At 36.7% G+C, this 12,703-nt stretch overlaps 1 protein-coding gene across 1 annotated transcript in view; it reads right to left on the bottom strand.

The window, feature by feature from the left end:
- mTor (serine/threonine-protein kinase Tor) overlaps positions 1 to 12,703 on the bottom strand; it is a 704,297-nt gene that overhangs the window by 581,709 nt on the left and 109,885 nt on the right. The window contains exons 8-9 of the mRNA XM_090387576.1: positions 12,406 to 12,518; positions 9,564 to 9,743 (exon numbers count right to left, since the gene is read on the bottom strand). Coding sequence (XP_090243702.1) covers positions 9,564 to 9,743; positions 12,406 to 12,518 — 293 coding nt within the window. The remainder of the gene's footprint in view (positions 1 to 9,563; positions 9,744 to 12,405; positions 12,519 to 12,703) is intronic.

Raw genomic sequence — 12,703 nt, 5'->3', positions numbered from 1 at the left:
AGTGGAACCCTGCCATCTGATCCATCGACCTGGAAACTACATCTAAAAATTTGCAGACAATTTTTAACAGTGAGTGTCCAGATGCTATAGTTTGCAGCATCTGGACACTAGGCACCAGTGAGGTGAACTGATTGAGGTGTTTAAGGATTTGAATTGATTGAGCAAACTCAATGCCGATAGAATTCTTTCTATTGTTCAGACTATGAACATGAGGGGAGCAAAAATTCAAACTGAAGAAGGATGGTTGCAAAATAGATGTGCAGAAATTTGCTTTCAGCCAACAAGTGGTTGATTGCTGTATAAAGCTTCCATTCATTGTTGTGGATGTATGGATAGTTTGAATAAATTCAACGAAGAACTAGACAAACTATTGGTGGGAATGGATAGGTGAAATTTTTTTTTTGCTGATGTTGTATAAGCTTGCTTGCTTTCTTGCATCATTCGCCACTATTAATACTAATAATAATACAAACTTTATTTTCAATCAGAGCTGTTTTAAATACAAAACTGAAGGGTGTGCTCTATTCTTGCTATCAGAGCCAACTTTCTCTCCACACGTATTACAGTAGTGTAATGTTTAGCAAAGTTTAGCAACCCACAGAGTCTGTTGGTAATGGCACACTGATGTGTCAATTTTTACCATCACCACAAAAGAATACCTAGCTTTCAAATTTTGTTCTTTTATGCAAGGTATCCCCTCGGACTGTTGTTAAAAATTTCCAAGCATTAAGTGACTCCATTCATACCACATGAGATGAATCCTCTTCTGTACATGTTGTGACCACATTTCTCAGCAAGTTTATGCAGCACACTGTGCTTGTTAGCAACAGGAAAGTGATTATAATTAGCAATGTCAAATTTTGACCAACAATATATGATGGTCAAAATACCAGTTTTTAACTTTTGTTCTTCTATGCAGATATTCCCTTAGGCCAGTGGTCTCAAACTGGCGGCCCACGGGCCGCATCCGGCCCCCGAGGCAATTGTACACAGTTCGCGAATACATTTCAATTATGTATTTGTTGTAAATACGGTGCTTATATTCACTCTCGTTTCGTAAAAAAAAAAAAAATTCCGGCCCGTCAGCTGCTTTCAGATTGTGCATTCGGCCCACATGCAATTTGAGTTTGAGACCATTGCCTTAGGGCATTGGAAAAAAAATTTTAAGCAGTACACTGTTTTCCTGTAGCTGATATGGCTACACTGCCAGAATTCATCAATGTGACCAATAACCCAGCATTAAAAAAAATTAAAAGAGAAAGGGAAAAGCAAACCAACAAACAAAAAATAACAGAATTTATTGGTAGCCACATTTTATTTATTCTTTGTTGAACATTAAAGTGATTATAATAATTTATTTTTTCAGAATAATGTTTTTATAGCATCAGTCAAAAGCAAGCAAACAAACAAAAAATAACAAAATTTGTATAACTGTTTTTCTGCTTTCCTTGAAAACACAGCATTTTAAATCAATACATAATTTTTCATACAAGAATTATTTTTATTTCAACTCAAAATTGTTCAATTCACTGAAAATGAAATGTTCTTTGTTGCCAGTATCAGGAATAGTGAAACAAAACTCTGAGCTACAAAACTAATGGACAAGTGGGTATAACAGCAAAAGCCACTGGGTCTAACAAGCACTTCGCAGGAACTAAACTTGCTGTTCAGATTCAGATTTTACAAAAATTTTATCATGTTCAAACTGAGCATTTCTAAAATCCTGAAAATTAGTATTTTCTTTTTAATGTGCATTATTCATTTTAGTATATAGCTGCATGTAATATTTTCCTTTCATGCAGCTTCTGTGTTTATTCTTTGACATCTTTTCCATAAATAGCAATTTACTTACGTGCAAAAAAAAAAAAAAAAAAGATATATTCAGTTACACATAAGCAGGGTTGAATCTGTACTATAATCTAACATACTTTTTTCAGCTGTATTCAATCACTGGATATTTTTTGTCTATCACGTTCTGCTGTTTTAAAGTAGCGTCAAGCTGGTCACCAGTTCGTGCAGTGTAATTAGCAAGAGCAATTCTTGCTTCACTGCAAAGTTTACTAAAAGCAATAACAGGAAAAAAAAAATAAAAATAGAAATGTCACCCTTTTATTTTCATGTATTACAACTTTAAACAACAAATAAGATCCCAAGACATCTCTAGCAGATGTGTACAATTACACATAATCAACAACATGATGCCTTATTGTATAGTATTAACATACATAACCTGTATGGCGTGTGAAGTCACATTCTTTTTGCGCTCCTGTTTACCTGCTATATTAAGTGATTGTTTATAAATTTAATGTTAAATAGTTATGCTGGGCCTGACGCTGGGTCGTTGTTCTTGATGCCTGACTACTTTTCATACTGTATGCTACTCCTAAAGTAAGTCTTTTTTTATCTTAATTTCTGCTCCACTACTGTCGCTGACCAGTGTATTCTCGCCATGCTGCTCTCAGGCTGCTTATGTTTGCCACTCTAAACTTTGACCTTGACGAATGAATGGTTGGGGTGACAACCTACTTTCATCTTCGAGTTAGTAACAGCGACAATGCCAGCGAAGGACAATCTTAAGGTGGTGCAGCTGAATGAAGCCCTGGAGTTTTGAGGCTTACAGTATTGGCACTATTTCAGTATAAACTGTGCACAAAAACTGAAATTTCATTATCACCATATCTAGATGAACACTTTTCAAACTTCTGTAAGCAATTTCTTTACTTTTGCTAGTTATTTCCTTCCAATTTCGTATTTTTATCTCATTAGGCTTGGCATTTCGCTGACCGCATGCTAATAGGTACGAGCTGCTGTAATTGTTGACAATTAGGCTTATCGGTTTGACTATTTTCCATATCACTGGGAATACGATATGTTGTTAAGGCAACTACTAAACACAATTGTAAACTTTTTCCAGCCCACTCGTAATCCTTTTATCTGCGCCTAAAATCTGAAAATGCCTTTAAAGCAAGATCACCTAAATAATGAAAGCTGTGTAATTTGTGGAATTGTTCCAGATGTATCTATAAAATGTACTTCCTGTCTCAAGACATATGGAAGTAAATGTCTCGCTTTAGACCTAAAGAGGTTCGGAAAGCAACGACAGAAAGTATTGCTGTGTTCCCTCTGTAGGGGAGAAAATTATGTGCATTCACTAGGAACAACTGGTGAAACTTTTAACAATGACGTTAACCAAATTTTGGACACACCTGAGCACGGATTCAAATGATCGCCAGATTCAAATGAGGAATTGACCCCTGACTCATTACTGACAAAACAAAACTGCCTTTAAAAACACATCATGCAAAAATCTAGTAGTTCCCAACAGGATAACATCCTATCAACAGAGATCTCCGCAATAGTTAATCAAGCATCACTCGAACACAGTCCACTCTTTGTCTCACTCCTCACAAGTATCGAGACAACTCTCAGTGTGAAGCTATCCCTAATTCATAATATCCTCGCAGACCTACTGCTTGAAAACAAGTGACTATGAGAACACAATGAATGCATACACAAAACATTGGAGGTGTTGGAAAAAAACTTTGATGACCTGAAGCAATCTGTTTGTGATATGGCTGTTCAAACTAACCATCATGAGCAGCATCCTCCTGGTGGACTCTTTCATGCAAAACCGAGACCTCCTACCCAAACCTCCCCATCTCTAATACCACATGACCCTTCTCCATCCTCTATTCTTACAATATGTGAGGCTGAAGTTGTTATTTGGTTTTTAGGAGCATTAGCAACTAAGGCCATATCGCTCTGAGGCTGAAGTTGTGTGCCCTGAACGTAGCACTAGACCAATATATGCTGAAATCACAGCAGATGCCAACAGATACTCAGGAAATACTGCCTCCCAGAAGATCCAAAGACGTCATCAGGAGCAGAACCTGCCAAGTTCCACCTATTTGCAATCAGAAAACTCAGATATGGGGTCCTCACTCTCGAAACCGGATAATGCTTTGGCTGCTGAAGTATATCGTAACTGTGGTTCCACCTCAAACAACATGTTTGATACAAATGTGGTCACCATTACACTGGGACCACATTTGTATCAAATGTAAAGACCCATAGAGACACTACAACATATGCAATGATTGCAAGCCAAGCAACAAAAGAACAGAGAACACTGACCTGTCATCCAACTCTTAAGGAACTGAGCCCCAATTTTAAAGTTATTGTAACCAATCCGCACTTCAGCAAGATGCAAATTGGAAACACCGGAATGATGAACAAGGGGTTGCGTAATGTCTTCATTAGTAGGCTGTCCCCTGCTACCACAGCTGATGGTGTGAAAAACCTTCTTGCTGCATTCAAAATGAATGGTAGAGTCACCAAGCTATCCACGAAATATCCCACCAATGCCTCCTTTAAGATCGATGTAGTTGCTGCAGATTTTGAAGCACTGTTCAATCCTGAAATCTGGCCTGCTGGAGTTCTTGCTATGCCATATCTCAGGCATAAAGGGAAGCAATATAGAAGTGATGGAAAGGACTTCCACCAATGGTACCCTGATTCATAGCAATCACAGATCTCGTTACCACAACCAGAAGCACAGACACAGAACACCATTATGACTATCCCTATGCTTGTCGACCCTAGACACACCCTGCTGAATCGAGTAGTGCCATGTCAGAGACCACCAGTCCGTATCAAAGTACCTAGAGTATCTGCCTGCACCATCTTTTATCAGAATGTGCATAGTCTTAGGAATAAGCTTGACATCATGGAGCAAATTCTACTCCCCGGATATTTTGACTTGCTCGCCATCACCGAAACCTGGCTCAATGATGATCAAGATTTTCTAGTGGCAGCTGCCCCAGCTGATTATGGAGTCGTATTCACATCTCGGATTTCATGCAAGGGTGGAGGTGTCACAATATTTTACAAGAAATCTGCTTTCAAGCTATTGGATAATAAATCCAGCAACTCGCCCAATTATGAAGCAATCCTCATTACATTAGAACACAACTTCATGACGTTTGACATCTGTGTGGTGTATATACTCCCAACGCCTTCCCAGCAAATCATCCTTGAAGTATCTAACTGGTTAATCAATCAGCTGCATCTCACTTAATTTGTCATGACTTCAATTTACCTCCTCAGCTATCTAATCTGAAAAAGGATCTTCTTGCACACTTGAGATGTGCTGACCTATAACTTATTAATGAAGCACCAACCAAGGGGAATAACCTCTTAGATCTCATTCTAGCCTCTATCCCTTGCACCCTTGATTACATTGCAGAAACGTCATTTGACTCTGCTCGTGTCCCAATACATGTGACTGCATATCTGACAGCCCCCAAGTTAGAAGCCAGAAGGATAATAAAAAAAGGTTGACATCACTAGCCCCAACTTGCTTGATGTAGACAAGTGCATCAGAGCCACCTCTCTCATTCCCTGGGGGGCCTTAGAGACTTGTGACCCAGAACCAGCTGTGAACATTCTCACAAACTGGATCAACATGGTTGCCAAATATGCTGCCTGTAAAAAAATCAGTCAGTCCATATACAAGACTTTGGTGGAATTCAGAACTCAAAATGAGTTTCCAGCTGAAGCAACAGCTCCAGCGCACGTGGAAAGACAAAATATCAATAACCGCATCGTTTATTCAAGGGCAGGGGCTCAATTTAACTGCCTGAAATCTGAGGCAATCAAATTGTACACTAAACGTAATCTGGCTAAAGGGAAAATTCCCTTTAGCCAGATTACGGAAAGTGATACAGGAAATACAGGAAAGTGAATCTTCACTTTCCTTTGCAACTTGATCCAAAATTGTGGCTCGATTTCGTCACAAGATTTAATCGTAATCCTGTGCCAAACTCAGATCTGGCTCTACCAACTGAGCCCACCCAGCACAAAGTGCTAAATATCATTCAGATCACAAAACAACAGCTGATCGTAGCCATCAATTCTCTACCAGCCTCATCAACCACAGGTGATGATGGAGTTCCCAATTCATGCTCAAATGCCTAAGTCCATATATTATTCAGCCACTTTTAATTATCTTCAACCAATTACTCTCGAACCAGATTTTCCCACAGCAGTGGAAAAACTATCTCATAAAACCTTTAGCCTAAAGTTCAGTCACCATCGCAACCTAAACACTACCAACCCATCTCCAACTCCTCCAGCCTGCTGAAGCTCCTGAAGAAGGCCTTACTCCCCATCCTCACTAAGCAGATCTTGCCCAGTAATCCAGCCCAAATTCACTACTCCTTTCCAAACAGATCAATGATCACCAATCTGATAGCGCCCACAAATACTATCTTGTCAGCATTTGAAAAAAGGCAAGAACTAGCTGTTACTTACTTAGACATTGAGGCCACATTTGATGCCATCCAAATAAACCAACTTCTCACTCTCCAGGAATGCCACTTCCAGATCACAGGGAACATACTATGCTTTCTCTCCTCTCTGCTGCCATGACAGAGTTATAAAGCTTCATACAGGAGATCGGACCCTTACAAGATCCATCACTGCAGGAGTCCCACAAGGAGGGGGTCCTTTCGGGCCTTCTGTTTTCATCTATTATTTCCCCACTGGTTGCACATTCTCGGTGTCTATTGAGCTATGCAGATGATATCAAGATACTCACTCCCATCATCCCCAGTCAAGACCTAGATCTGGTAAAAGTGGAAATTAACAATACTCTCACCACAGTCACATCTTACCTCTGCCAGTTTGGGCTCAAGATCAATCCTGCTAAGTCCGAATTCACGGTGTATTCATTGAAGCAAACTCCATCTCTCCAGCCTTCAGTCGGCAACATCCTCATCCCAATTATATCCAGCCATCGATCACGATGGCTGGATACAATTTGTATACAATGTTGTATTCGACTCCAAACTTCGATTTAACGCCCACATAGACATGCTCCTCACATGTGCTTCAAGACTCCGGTGGATAGCAAAACAACATCTCCCACATATCACCAATAAAAAGACAACCGTGAAGTACATAAGAACAGTTATCTTTCTACCTTTACTCTACGCTGCTGAAATTTGGGTGTCAGTGGCACCATCAATAAAGAAACCACTCTTTGCTGCAGAATTCTGGCTCCTAAAGTGGGCCAACAGGAAGCACAATTTTCGAGCTCTGATTCGCACTATGCAGCTTGCCAACTCTCTCAGGATTCCACGGCTTCCCACCTAAATTGACGACCAACGCCTCCTAGCAACAGTCAAGATGATAACAGGCATAACTGCAACACCTTCATTCTGGGATACCTGTGGCTGGAGGATTTCCTTGCTGCAGTAGGGCCAATCCCAAACTCTACCCGTGTTCAGCACGACTCCATCTCTCAGACAGGTTCCTCCCTCAGCAGATGCTCAAGCAAACCCAGGCACTTGACGCCAACCTGAACAAATTCGCCGCTGACCGGACATACCGGAAAAAAATTATGACTAGCAGGACTAATCAGCAATGACTGATGTGTACCTTGCATCTGCTCCTGTCTGATTGAGCTGGTACTCTTATCTCGATGTTAAGCCAGCTCGATCAGACCTAACTCTCGTGAGGAGTTCTCTCCTTTGTATTAAAATATGTTTTCATTTGTATAATTACTTTTTTTTTTTTTTTTTTGTAAATAATTGTTCGAGTATCATGGAAGTATTGGGAGGCTGTAAACCCCTGGCTTTATGGCTGTGAAGGGCAATAAAGATTATCTCTATATCAAACTGTATGACTAGTAATGGCAGCCAAAACCAAACTTGGCAATTCTGTTATCATGTGTGAAACTTTTATTCAATTTCTTCACAGATTAATTATTATCTTTCTCATACTGACTAAATTAACATGTTAACAGTGTACTCACAAATATCTACTACAATGAAACCAAAATATTGTTAACATTTTAAATGAGAATTATGAAAATTCTGCAGTGTTAATTAATAAGAGTATATGACTAAAAATTTCTCTTGACTAAACTGAAGCCAGGCACAAGAAAAAGGTGCCATCCATATCTGTGTTAAAATTAAAAAAAAAAAAAAAAAACATTATTTTACTATGAAATGTGATGCAAATTTTTATGCCTGGATCATATAAATATGTCATGCTCTGAGTGCTTAAAGTATTCATTATTAAAATAAATACATACATTCATGGAAATTTATGTTATCATATCTCTATAGTTATAAGTTTGTGCTATGTCAAAGTTGTCCAACATATTAGCCATGATCTACAATCAGAGTCCCTTGCTACTGAGTTCTGTAATCATGTTATTTTCAAAAACTTGGTTATGAATCATTAAATACACAGCTAAATAAATGAGTTTAAAAACAAGTAATTTTTAACTGCAACATTATCTTAGCAACAAAAGTTAGAATTGTTTTAAAAGAAAAACTGTATTATCACTCTTCCACAGAAAAGATGAGAAGACTAAACTTTTTCCTAGGTTTAGTATTATGTGTGAGAAGCAGAGTCCACTTTGGCTAATCAGTGGGATCATATCTCCCTCTTCTCCCAACCAAAGTAGACCTCAGAATATATGAATGAATAAGTAAAAACTTTCTCTAAGAGGTTTCTAAAAATTTATCCATAGTTGGTTCTCCATTAAAGTAAAATTATGGATAGCTAAAGGATTAAACCATTGCTAAAGCCTAATAAAAACATCATTATGACTTCAGAACATAGCAGTAGACCATCACTGCACATTAAAAAGATTTCACTACCATTGATGCAATCTTTGTACTGAAGATCTCCACCCTGATAGACAGAGTAGAGATCTTTATCAAAGTTGAATTGGACTGTTTTGAATTTTCACCAAGTCAACTAAAGCCATGAAGCATTAGTGTAATGTGTCTGTAAACTATGTGTATTCTATGGTCAACTTTTGTATTTGTGGGATTAGAAACCCAATTTTGGTGGAGAACCATGCAGCCCTTACCCAACATTACCTAAATTGGCCATAGTGTGAAAAAGTAGTTTTTTCTGCTCATCAAGGTCTGGTTCAAACCCAGATCTTTTCCAAGTGCAAAAGGACAGTGTTTATAACCATAATACATTTTGCAGCTAAGCCTGCTAGGGTCTCTGTGGCTAGCAAAAGCCTTAATAGACTCAAACAGCAAGTTTCTGCAGGTTTTGCAAAAGTGAAGTACATTGCTTTATTTTTAATATATATTTTATATATTTTTATCATATAAAACAGCAATAATTTTGGAAAGTGTTTATTTGCAATGCAATGCTGATCAATTCACAGTGATAGCCAAACAGTGTGGGAGAGACCAATGTTAGTGAAAGACAGTCTTTTCTAATACAAACTAATAGCAAGCTATAACTATAGTCTATTTCAAATAAAAAAATTTAAAAAAAAAGACTTAAGCAAATACTATTATTTTAATGGGAGTGAAAAGAATGATATATAAACAATACACTAGCCAGGCAAATTTTATTTATAAGATAAGGTTATGGTAAACTTCATACTGCATTTATAAAATGGTAAAAACCATACATTATACTTCAACAACTATAACTTTGGCTAGATTTGCAGGGATTTAATACTGTAAACTTCATCAGAAAATCCTACTTGCATTAATTTTATTAAAAAGATAATTATTTCTTACTTTGGAGGAGCATCCTTTGATGGTAATGATAACCGAATAACTTCCATTATTCTAGGGATGTAAATTTTAATATCTTTTCCAACTGCAACTGCTAAAAGTCCAATAGCAGTAAAAGCATTGCAACGTTCTCGTTCTCTTCTTAAACTGTTTAATAGGTAATTCATTGTTTCATCCAAATAACTGCAAAATCAATAACATTACATTGAAAAGAATTTACAGCATATACCATAATACAGAATCAACAGCATATACCATAATACAGAATCAACAGCATTCAAATAGATGCTAATTAACTAAGAGTAAAACTAAACTAAGAGTAAAATTAAGAATCAATGTCGACAAGGCCAAATACATGACTATGAGTAAATCTCCGGTAAGCAACAGCAGTGGAACAGGATACCAAATTTTCCAATCGTATCCATTTTTCATCAAACCATGTTTTTACAGCAGCAAAAATGGATGCTCCAGTACAGTCAGTTTCTATAGATTTTACAAACAACTCTTCTTGCAAGTTACAATCATCATCAAAATAACGAACGTATGCCATTAGAAGGACCTTATTGTCAGTAACTATGGATTCATCAATCTGAATAGAAAATTTTCTCTAGTTTGTCAATTAGCTGCTCTTCACTGTTGAAATTATTCTAATGCAGGTCATATAACAGTCTCAGCAACTGTATGAGCACTACCAGTTTTTGCAATGATTTCTGCAATTTTATAAGACTCAATCATTCCATCATCACTTATTTGTATGTTCTTCTTAAATAAGGAAGTAACAGTGTTATGTTGCTCAAAATTCTATTTTAATTTTTTTAAATATTCAATATGTTTACCCACTTTATCAGGATGTTTCCTTTTTAAGTGATCTAAAAGTCTTGATGGTTTCATAGCCTCATTTGAAAAAGAACTATTATACATAAGATGCATAGGCTGTCTTGAGTCAAATGAGCTTTCAATAAAACCAAAAGCTAGATATTCATCCAGATACTGTCGACACTTTTCTTTCCAACACTTGACATGATTGATGATGGGTTGAATAACCACAAAGAATTAAATAATAAAATATAAACTATTTTTATTTAACTCTCATAGCCCATGTCACTCACAAAAGCACTGTGGATCAAAAATAAACAACTTCCACACAGAAACAATAAATCAATACTAACTGTTGCTTATAAAGTAGAAACAACAGACCGAATCATTTCCTCATCCCATCCATGCCTCATATATTGATCAATGAAACAAAAGAATAAATAAATAAACCACGCCCATCATGCCACCGCCAAGGTTGCAGCTGTCGGAAAAGTGAAAACGGCAAGGATTGCGGAGACATTACCTCTGAAAGAACTTAGGCATTTAATGCCTATGACAGCAAAGGTGGTTGAATTAAATCACACCCACTATCTTCCTTTTATCAAAATTTCTCACTCACTCCTAATATAATATACCTAATAATAAAGAAAACCCAATGAGAATTAAATACAGTATTAAGGAATAAGATGTCATCTAGTGTTAACAAAAAAAATTCAGTGTTCATTAGAAATGACAAACTTCATCTTAGTAAGACAGATTGCGTGTTTAGTTTTCTTCTTCTTTTGATGCCATCTCCTATTGGAGGTTGGCAATCACCATGCTGTACTTCTCTCTATCTTTGGCTAGATCAGACATTCTCAACGGGGCAATATTGCCCCCAAGGGTGCGAAAATTGGATTTTGGAGAGCAAAAAAAAATCATGGGTATTAACAATGGTTTGTGGCTCTCAAATTCAACCATTGTAATACCCATGATTTTTTTTTTTTTTTTGCCCTCCAAAATCCAATTTTCGCACCCTTGGGGGCAATATTGCCCTGTTGAGAATGTCTGATCTAGCCAAAGATAGGGAGAAGTATAGCATGGTGATCGCCAACCTCCAATAGGAGATGGCATCAAAAGAAGAAGAAAAATAAACACGCAATCTGTCTTACTAAGATAAAGTTTGTCATTTCTAATGAATTTTTTTTTTGTTAACACTATGATATGACAGTAAAACCAGAACAGGAAAGAAGTGCTAATGGTTTAAAAAACATTTTTAAAATGGGTAAAAAATAATTAAGAAAAAAATGCAAAAGATTTAACTCCTTTAATCTTCTACTCCTTTTAAGTCATAATATTAGATATGCTAAAAAGAACATAAAATTTAAAACATACTAACTATAGGTAATTATTTTGTTCAGGATCCTGAATGTTAGTTTAAGTATTTTAATAAACAACTAGGGGGCTTTGCTCCCTAGTTGTTTATTAAAATACTTAATACTTTGCTCGCTCACCCCGTGCATGCTTTTCTGTGTAAAATGTAGAGGTATATGGAATAAGTCAAATCTGATATGCACTGATCGATATCTAATCAGGAAATGACCTATGTAATTATTTACCTGTGCATTGTAGTGCTTGGCATTCTCAAGGTCGAATAAATATCACTATGTAATTATTTACCTGCGTTTACACAGGTCACTTAGGAAAAGGCCTTTTGCTTCAGGTTCCATAATGCATGAGGGAATATTATTGCATCCGAAAGAGCAGGACTAAAATATTTAACTGAAATATTTACAAAATACTAAATTACTTACAAATACTGTATACAATATTCATTAATATACAAAAAACGTTACAATGGAACATCAAATGTTAGACAGGGAAGCAAGTGCACGAGGTTGGTGAACATTATGGAGGCAGTTGTCAATAATTAATTGCATTTGTAGTGACGTATTGCTTGGCCCGCTTCTCCCACTGTCTCGAATAAAAATCACTAGGAGGGAAACTTTTTTAATGTGTAGAGAAATACTGCAAAGAAAAAAACACTAACCTCTTGTCAAATCTAGAGACCTGAAAAGCTGCAAGCCGGGGAAGAATTGTAAGCAAAACCTGCTGAATATGGATACTTCTACTATTTTTATATCGTAATACTTGTTGACAAAGCTAGGAAAAAGTAATGCATTAAACAAAATATTAAAAAAATATATTAATATACAAAATATTTTACACAATGAATAAATACAATAAAAAAAAAAATTTTCATTTACAATTTATTTTCAATTTATGACTAGCAATTTGCATCACAGCAGTATCCCGCTTCTCAATACTTTCCGGAAAGTCCACATGAA

Source organism: Mastigoproctus giganteus, chromosome 13 (genome assembly GCF_048544385.1).
Source record: "Mastigoproctus giganteus isolate SK-2022 chromosome 13, ASM4854438v1, whole genome shotgun sequence".
Taxonomy (NCBI): domain Eukaryota; kingdom Metazoa; phylum Arthropoda; class Arachnida; order Uropygi; family Thelyphonidae; genus Mastigoproctus; species Mastigoproctus giganteus.
The sequence above is the reverse complement of the archived record's forward strand: the minus strand, read 5'-3'. Positions and strand labels throughout refer to the sequence as shown.